We start from the raw sequence: 10331 nt of genomic DNA on the forward strand, positions 1-10331 counted from the left end.
CCCCCTATTCACTTTCTTTCTCTTCCTATCTCTCTCTACCTTCTTTCTAAAAAACTAATTTTTTTTTTTTTTTTGGGTTATTCACCTAAATCACCCAAATAAATATTGTGGATTTTCCTTCACATGGTGCTAACTTTTTGTTCCTGAATTATGTATTCGTAAAAATATATAAATATTAACTTTTTTAGTAGTACCGTAGATAAACAAAAACTAACAAAGTCATATGAGATCATTAATACTTCTAAATCTAAATAAATAGACTAATATCAAAAAGTTAAGAAAATACATCATTTCCAGGTTTATAACTTAGTTTTGAACCACAAAAAAAAAGAGCCTTAGTTTATATGATTCAGAATTTAAATTTATTAGATCAGGATTTAAGATTTTAGGTTAAGGTTTTAAAATTTAATATTGAAAGTTCAAAATTAGACTATTTTATTAATTTTTAAAATAGTGACTTTTAAAATTTTTAGTACAACATGTAGACTATTATTTTAAGAATCTGAAATACAATGTAGTACTTTTTGTATATTTCCCTGAAGATCATATAATTAATGAGTCTCTATATCATAAAAATTATAGTTTATGTGGTTGGAAAAAAAGAAAAATATACTAATGAGCTAAACCGATGACCTCTAATGGTGGTGGCTAACTAGCTATATGACCTATGGTGTTGTAAACCGGGAAAGTTGTCAGACCTCGGTTCAAGCCTTTTCGATCTTGACCATACGCTTCAATGTGCACGTTTATTGAGCCTAGTGCAAACAAATCCCAATGAATCTTTATGGATATACTACTGCACTATATAACCAACCTCAATTTAATCTTGAACAGCTTCATAAAAAAAGAAGATTTTCTTAATTCCAAATAATTTTATTTCTCTATTCTTTTAAATCTCAAAATTATATTCTTCTCAATATTCTTGTTCACCAAATTTCAATAAAACTTCCTATCCTTCTTGATCACCAAGTCTTCAAGATTCCAATCTATTTCATTGAAATTCTTTCTCTTATAATCCAAATTAATTCGACTAAACTCTAACGATATTACCGTCTCTAGTTTAGGCCATTACTCGGAATGTATGCAAGTTTGGCATTCAAGGCTTTTTTTTTTTTTTTCCACGTTTGGCATTCGAAGAGCTTGAAGGGTATTCACATCGAGATAATAATCTAGCCTGGGAATGAACTGCCAATAACAGTTGAAGTCCAGAAGCTATATAACAAGTAAAACTTAAGGATACAGTGTTAGTAATCTCTGTGAAAAAAGCTTTTAAGTCTTTAAGGCGAAGCAAAGATGAACACATCAGAAGAATGTTATTGCGAACTGCAACTATGAATTAATGGAGAAATGATAGATGCAATATACTATTCATCTAGAAATCCAGATGTCGAGGCAAAAGACTCTAACTCTTTAGATTTTTCATCAGTGAAACCAAGAGTTGCCAGTATCTTGTGACCCGGAGATTCAACTTCAGACCAAATCCCCAGTAGTATATGTGCTGGCATTACTTCCCCGATACCACCTATAACAATAAGCATTGAAACAATGGAGCTAATGATTCTGTCTTGAAATCGAAGTAGGCATATGCATATACTGGAACATTTTATAACCAAAGCTAACTCTCTTCCGCAAGATTGATAAGCCAACAACATGAAAACTTCCAAGTACGCTAAGAAATAAACCAATCGATATAAAATTTTCCCCATGTAATGTTGCTCTTACGAGTTACGACGACATTTATCACCATATTGCAGAAGATAAGATTCACAAAGTTATAGAGACAGGTCAAGCTAGAACGGTGACAAACCTGCTTTTCGATTCTGATCCAGAGCAGAGTCAAGTGCTCTTTGAGCATCTTCGGTTAAAGGAGGATGTTCGGGGCTAAAGAAATACATATCTGCCTTTCCTAGTAACTTGACCGTTTCTTCACGAACTTTGTAAAGCGTTATCTTATTCGCCCGCAAAAACTTTGAAGTAAAACTAGTTCCTGCCCATCAGAATTAAACACTATCTTATTCCAAATATCACTCACTACCAAGATCCTAATGAAGCTTTTGTATCATCTCAATTCGATTGCAAAAAACCATAAGTAAATAAGTAAGTAAGTTACCTTCAATCAAAATACCCATGAGAAGTGCTTCAGTTCCAGTATTTGGATACTTGAGCTTCCTAGCTTCAAGCTCTCCCATTGCAAATGATTTAATTGCTCTCCATGACCATCTACATCAACAACATTACCCTCAACTTTCTTAAGAACCCTAAATAAACCCAGGAACTTTTAAAACAAGCAATTCAATCCTCATTACTTAGGTCTATAAGAAACAACACTTACTTGGGCTTTTTCGCATCAGAAACCACTAAATCACGATTCCTACAATAAATTCAAGCACATAATTGATCAAAATCAACCAAATTGGCAAAAATTGAGCACATAATTGATCAAAATCAATCAAAATTCGTGAAATTTACGCGGTGGGTAAGCTGGAGATGACGGATTTATGGATTCTTCTTCGGCGATTAGTTTGTAGAGCGGAGACTGGAGAAGTGAGAGAGAGGGATGTATCAACAACGCCTAACCATGGATTCGTCAGGGATTTTAGAGGGTTTCTTATAGAGAAGAAGTATAATGGAACAGATAGTCTCTGCTTCGAGAAAGAATCGATTTGTGAGATAATCGGATTCGTCAAAGCAAAGTTGCAAGAAGAGTGAGACGCCATTTTCGCGAATGTGTCTGGATAACGGGAAAAATGAAAGAAAGGAGAAGAGAAGAGTCGTGGAAGATGAAGATAATCAAAACGGTGTCGTGTTTTTAAATAAATCTTTTTTAACTTTTTTATATGGGCTTAATTAAATATAGGAATACCCCAACACGACCCATTTAAGGCCTATCAACGATGAAAGAGTCAAAAACAAATTTGATCACAAAATAAAATTCAAATAGTCAAAAAGAAAGTGAATGGTGAAACCTAATTTATTTTCTCATATATTTTTGAATACGAATGGAAGTTTTCATGTTTTTTACTCTGCTTTCTAAAATTATAACCTTCATTTTCTAATGATAAGCATTAAGTAAGTAAATTTTCACACAGTTGAAAAAGAAAAAAATCCACGATCTATATGTTACTATCATAGTATTAGTAAATGAAATCATTTATCTTGTCTTGTCTAAATAGAAAATATAAAGAATTAAGAAAACATAAAGTGTGATGTCTTTGATTTTTATATTTAATTTATATTTAAATTAGTTATCATTTATCTTTGTCTTGTCTAAAGAGAAAATATAAATAATTAAGAAAGCATAAAGTGTGATGTCTTTGATTTTTATATTTAATTTACATTTAAATTAGGAACATCTCGGAATGGAAATATAGAGAATGGGCTTGACCATATAAAGCACAAGTAAAACACTGGCTTGGTATAGTGTATAGGCTAGTGCCCGACAAACTGATTCAGGGTCGTAAACCTTAAAATGAAGTAAAGCTTCGAGATCTTAGTATGTTGAGTGTTCCTTCATGCCAAATACTTTGTATTCTGAGTATTGTCCGGTGGAATGCGACATTGACAAATTTTGTGTAAAAATTTTTTTTAGTAGATTCAACCTACAAAAACATGCAGAAAAACATGCGAAGCAGTAAAAGGAATACGATGACCAATTTGTAGACCATATTCCTAAATCTAATATGTTGATTGAAACAAACATGAAATCAATGAAGCATTATAAACTTTGTTGTATGAGTTTCATTTCATAAACTTTTTAATAAACAAAAGTTAATAATGATTATTAAAAAACACAAGTTAATAATAAAGATTAACTAAGTTGATTTTTATTACTCCTTTTCAAAGTTTAATGCCAACACAAATTCAACACAGCAAAAATAAAATAAAAAAATTCCACTATCTATATGTTACGACCTTAGAGTATCATTAACCATTACCAAATTTATTTATGTTATCATTTATCTTGTCTTGTCTTGTCTGAAGAGAAAATAGAGAGATGAATTCCAAATATGATTGGGAGTGGGAGAATAGAATGAATTAGAAAATAAAAAGTGTTGTCTTTGATTTTTCAAAATTTACATTTAAATATTAAGATTTTTTTAGTGGTAAGGTAAGATGTGTTCTATGCCTTGTTCAAAAAATTGTTAGGCGCTAGTCGGCCGTTCGACATAGACTTAGCGCTTAATCGAAAAATATTAAAATCGGGGATTAATCGGAGATTAGTTTTAGAGTTATTTTAATATTTTTAAAAGATATTAATCCATTATAATTAAATTTTTAAATAATATTGTTTTCATTGATTGTAATAAACACATAGAAATGTATTTTAAAGAAACTTTTATGATTTTTGTCAAAATTTTGTACATAATTGATTGTAAAACATTACAAATTTTCAATATAAATGTCCGAATAACAAAGAAGAAAAGTTGTTTTATACTTGTAATCTAAAAACAATCAGATTATATAAGATTAGGCCAAAAATAATTGGATGAGGCGAGGGGTAATCAGATTAGGTGGAGAGTAATCGGACCGAACAAAGAATCTGTGATTAATTAGTTATCCCCTATATATTAATAGAGAAACATTTTTTAAAAAAAACCTTACCATCATGTGTTATTAACAAAATTGTCACGCTGATGTGTCGCTCTCACAATGATTTGGCTTCTATTTAGATAATTACCCAAGATTTATTAGACTATTTACAGAATTTGCCATTAGTCTCATACATCCATATATCTCATTAATAATTAAAAACATAGAGTTTTTGTTTATCTTATATTACTATATTTTTATATTTATATATTTCTTTATATACATTTATATAAATTTTCTTTAGTGGATAGGTAAACAATCTTTTTATTTATATTTATATTTATGTTTATATTTAAATGATAATATATATATATTTGGTTCAAGAATCTTGAATTCAAAACTACAAAATCTTTACATCTTTCATAAATTTTTTACTTAAATAAATAAGATAATCTCCTTTCTATATATGTTACGAATGCTTAAAATCCTATTTTTTGGAGGAGTTCTAACTTTTCGAAGAAAAACATTATAACCACATTTGTATATAAACCAAAATCTGGCCACATTATAACTATTTCGTAAATAATCCATTCATAATCTAAGAATCTTAGATTTGGAACACTACAAAATATTAGCTTGGAAACTATCAAATCTCATCTTTGCTAAATTTTGGATTTCTTATACTTATTAAAAAAAAAAAAATTCTTTTTATACTACAAAATCTCGAAATCTTTAAAACATACGGAAAGACATATTGCCATAAATGGTAACATTTCGTCAATATTTTTATCACGTTGAAGCTTTATTTAAAGTTTAAATATTTCACGGATAAAACATATTCTTATATGAAATAGTCCCAAATTTGAATAAAACAAAAAAAATTGTAACATGTTTCGTTTTACACAAACGGATCTTGGATCCCGGATAATAATTTTAATCATAATAATTTTACTTAAATCACTTCATCCCGCACATCGTGCGAGTTGTTATCTAGTTAGTTATTACAAGCCAAATCAAATTTTCCAAATCTTTAGTTCCTTTTTTTTTTTTTTTTTCCATCTAGTGAATAATATTAATGGTAAAATAAGATCCGTTACAACATAAACTTGAAAACAATCAAGTAAGATACAGGTTAGAACAAGGAATCACTAACCTACAAGAGCCAAAAATTAGTCACCATACTAGACTAACAACAGACACATTACTGCACAATAAAAGAGAGTCTCTCATCCTCAAAAACTCTGTGAAGCCAAAAGGGATGACCTGCTGCCACAAAATCCTGAAATCTTGCATCTGAATTAACAGTTTGAGCAATAAGAGACGCACCTCTATTAGAGGATGCAGTTTCCACTTCAAATTTCTAGTCTGTTAACTTCTCCAAAAAAAACTGAATTTCTACCACTTGTTGAGTAAAGGAAGGCCAAGCTTGAGGCCTTTCCAAAGCACCAAAAAGATCCTTCGCCTCCGCCGCGAAAATGATCTTGTTAAATCTTAGGCTAACTAAACTTTCAATAGCCCAAACCAAACAGCAAACCAACAAATCTTTCTTGTTATTCAGACCAAGAAAAACTTTTCTGCTATGCAAAATAACCACTCCTTTCTCATCCCTGATCACCCAAGAACCTCCTCCGATCTTATTCTTATTAGACCAAGAGACACCAATATTACACTTGACCCAAAGCTTAGGAGGATGCACCCATTTTCTCACGATTGGAGATAACACTCCCCCATCGTCCATCCCAGCAAAAAGAGGAACCTGTTGAGCCAAAAACCATTCCTCCACATCCTCATTGATCTTCCTAATCGTTTCTAAGGGACAAAACCGCATACCTTCAAAGAAAAACTTATTCCTATTCTTCCATAGTCTCCACAGTATCCAGGGAAACAACCTTTTAGAATTACAAGATAGCCTTGTATCCTACTTTAGCTCAAAAAGGAATTGGAAGTTAGAATAAAGAGAAGAATAGGAGAACCCCTCCTGCGGGTATAGAACACCAGACAAAGCCCAAATCTGTCTTGCAACTGGACATGTAAAAAGAACATGATTGGCTGATTCAGTTTCTTTCCCACAGTTCTGACATCTTTTATCTGTCTTCATTCCTCTACAAACAAACTGATCCGCAACAGACAGAGCACCACTTAAGGCTCTCCAAAGAAAAATTTTGATCTTAGGAGACGTCTTAATAGACCAAATATTTTTCTTCAGAATGTTGAGAGATGGTTGCCAGTTCGCATCTTGAATAATTTCAGCCTTGTTCACCTTACAAGCAAGTTCATACCCAGATTTCACATTGTAAACACCACTCTTAGAATGCAACCAACACCAGAAATCCTCTTTTCCCACAGCAGGCTTCTGCGCTTTTATGAGGCTAATGTCATTAGGTAAAAAGTGTTCCTCAGGCTCCTCCAAGCTCCAACTTCTGGCCTGAACATCAATCAAGCGATCAACTTTCAACTCTAGATCATAAATAGAATTTTTCCTGAGAGGAGCTCTCATCTCATTATCATACACCCAAGAATCCATCCAGACACTTATGGATTTTCCATTGCCAACCATCTTTCTCAAACCTTTAACCAAAAGATCTCTTCCATGGATTATGCTTCTCCAACCAAAAGATGGTCTGACCCCAACCTCAGCTTCCAGAAATGTGTCCTCATCATAGTATCTACTCTTCATCAATTTAGAAAACAGACACTCAGGATCCTGTAACAGTCTCCATGCTTGTTTAGCTAACAAAGCTTGATTAAAGCAGTAGATATCCTTAAAACCCAGACCTCCCTCATCTTTAGTTAAGCACATTCTGTCCCAACTTACCTAATGAATCTTTCTTCTATGCTCCAGAGCATTCCACCAAAAATCACTCATAGCACTAGTAAGATTGGCACAGGTTGTTTTTGGTAATTTGAAACAGGACATCGCATAAACCGGCATGGCCATAGCAACAGCTTTCAGTAACACCTCTTTGCCTCCCATAGATAAAGATCTCGCAAACCATCCTGATAATCTAGTCTTTAGCTTCTCTTTGATATAATCCAAAAGATCAATCTTGGACCCGCTAAAACATTCTGGTAAGCCCAAATACGAACCAGCTCCTCCTTCATTCATGATTCCCATCTGAGTTTTAATGGCTGCCTTACTATCCTCATCCACCTTAACTCCAAAAGTGAAAGAAGATTTATCAAAATTAATGCACTGACCTGTTGCATCCCCATAAATTTGAAAAATCTTCTTGAGTGTACCAACTTGCTCCGTATTAGCTTTGCAAAGAAACAAGCTATCGTCTGCAAACAAAAGGTGATGAACTGCAGGTCCCTCAGGAGAGAATTGAATCCCATTAATCAGCCCATCTCTTTCCGCTCTATTCATCAAATGAGTCAAACCTTCAAAACAAAGCACAAACAAAACCGGAGACAACGGATCACCTTGTCTAAGACCTCTACTCGGTTTTATCATGCCAAAAGGTTGGTCATTAATTAGGACTGAGAAGGAGACCGAAGAAACACAGAACATTATCCATCTGATCCAAGTAGAATGAAATCCCAAAGCTTTGAGCAAGGCCTGCAGGTAAGACCACTCAACCCTATCATACGCTTTTGACATATCTGATTTTAAGGCTAAAAATTCAGTTGAAATCTGTGGATGAGTTCTCAAACCATGAACCAGCTCATGAGCAATCAGAATATTATCTGATATTAGTCTTTCTGCGACAAACGCTGATTGATTAGTAGACACTAAATCTCCCAGCCAAGGTTGAATCCGCTTCAACAAAACCTTTGAAATAATCTTGTACATTACAGAACAAAGACTGATAGGTCTTAGATCAGACATCTTCTCCGGATTAGCAATCTTATGCAAAAGACACAACTGTGTATAGTTCCACTCCACTGGAAAAACTCCATCAGAAAAGAATTTCTTGATTTCCACCGTCACATGATCTCCAATTAGTGACCAATACTTTTGGAAAAACAAGCCAGTAAAACCATCCGCCCCCGGGGCACTAGACGATCTTATTGAAAATACTGCTTCTTTAATTTCCAACGATGATACCTCCTTAATCAAAGATGAGTTTATAGCCTCGCTAACTCTTGGAGTGAAATCTGAGAACAAATCTTCGAAATTCCCTGGATTGGAAGATTTAAACAGATCATTAAAATACGCCTCTGCAACAGCCCCTTTAGCAGCTTCAGATCTTTGCTTTGTACCATTAATATCCAGCAGCTTCTCAATTCTCTGTTTACCCCGATTAGCTTTTACAGAAGCTTGAAAATACTTAGAGTTCTTATCACCCTCAAACATCCAATGAGCTCTACTCTTCTGTCTCCAATATATCTCCTCTTCTCTATAAGCATCACAGAGATCCAGTCTCAACTCATTCACCACTCTCAATCTTGGGAAAACAGAAGATTGCTCAATTTCCAAACTTACCTGAGCTTGAGTAATCCTATTCAGCGAATTCAGATTGTTTTCTTTTTTCCATTTACTCAGCACCTTCCTGCAATTCCTCAGTCTATCAGTGACAGAATCACTCCTTCTCAAACTACAAGTACTCCAAGCTTGTAGTATAGCCTCCTTAACCTCAGGCTTATTTAACAATCTCTTATCAAATTTAAAATGCCCTCTATAGACCTCATTAGAAGTGATCAATCGTACTAACACAGGTCTATGATCAGATCCTCGCTTATCAAGAAATAATTGATTAGCAATCAGAAATTGTTTAAACCAGCCCTTGTTTCCAAAACACCTATCCAACTTACTCTGAATCCAAAGAGTACCCCTCTTACCATCCCAAGTGAAGCTGTTTCCTTGACCCGGTAATTCATTCATCTCACAGTTGTCCAACATCTCTTTAAAAGGTTTGAAAGATGCATCTCCTCTTTTAGGACCTCCTAACTTTTCCCCATTGTGCATAATGGCATTGAAATCACCGATCATACACCAACTCTCTTTCCTCTGCACTCCAATTCTGGACAACCTTTCCCACAACAGCGGTCTAGAACTAAAGGCAGGATCTCCATACACGCATGAAACAAAGAACTCCACCGTACCAAATTGTACATGTAGATCCAGCAAGTTTTTATCTACATACTTGAACTCAACTTGAACCCCTTTCTTCCAAAATAACGCTAGTCCACCACTCAGCCCAACAGGATTAACAGTAAAAACCCTTTCGTACCCCAACCACTCTTGTAAATCCACCAGAACATCTCTACAATTTTTTGTTTCCATAAGAAAAAGCAACTCAGGGAAAAACTCTTTACGAATTTCTTTGAGTCTGGGAATTGTCAAATCTTGTGCACGGCCCAAACCTTGACAATTCCAAGAAATTATGCTCATTAAGGATTGGACAGTCCCTCCTTTGGGACCATCTCATTGTTGTTGCGCTTAGCAACCTTTGATGGGACTTCAGCTTCATCAGTGGTTTTTCTTTTCGACAACTTTTCCTCTTCCACACTCACCAAAGAGATAGTGGACTGATCAATACCCACATTTACCTCTTGCCCTAAAACCGGAATTGAAACTTGATCAAGAACAGGAACAATCCCTTTCACTGTCTTGCGTCTTCTTGACTTGAAAGGTCTCTTTCGTGGTTTACCATTTTTCAAAAATGTCCCAGAAGAACTAGCTTCATCGAAGCCTGTTCTAAATACCGTTGAACATTGTTGAGTAGGTAAACCAAGAGAAACTGATTTGGACCCTTTACCTTCTGACAAAACATATCCCAAAACAGGAGATACCTCTGATCCTCTTGACTGTTGACCATCAACTCCCAACATCAAAACACCTCTTCTATCAGCCTCCC

General features: G+C 34.3%; 1 protein-coding gene across 1 annotated transcript; it reads right to left on the reverse strand.

Annotated features, from left to right (window-relative positions):
- Positions 1-1192: 1192 nt before the first annotated feature.
- Positions 1193-2768, reverse strand: LOC9310812 (ATP-dependent Clp protease ATP-binding subunit CLPT2, chloroplastic). Its single transcript, XM_002874699.2, has 5 exons — positions 2470-2768; positions 2333-2371; positions 2111-2220; positions 1808-1987; positions 1193-1522 (listed from the first exon to the last, which is right to left on the reverse strand). The coding sequence occupies exons 1-5, from the start codon at positions 2715-2717 to the stop codon at positions 1365-1367; spliced, it is 735 nt and encodes a 244-aa protein (XP_002874745.1). The 5' UTR covers positions 2718-2768; the 3' UTR covers positions 1193-1364.
- Between the last annotated feature and the right edge of the window lie 7563 nt (positions 2769-10331).

This window comes from Arabidopsis lyrata, assembly GCF_000004255.2.
Source record: "Arabidopsis lyrata subsp. lyrata unplaced genomic scaffold ARALYscaffold_6, whole genome shotgun sequence".
Taxonomy (NCBI): domain Eukaryota; kingdom Viridiplantae; phylum Streptophyta; class Magnoliopsida; order Brassicales; family Brassicaceae; genus Arabidopsis; species Arabidopsis lyrata.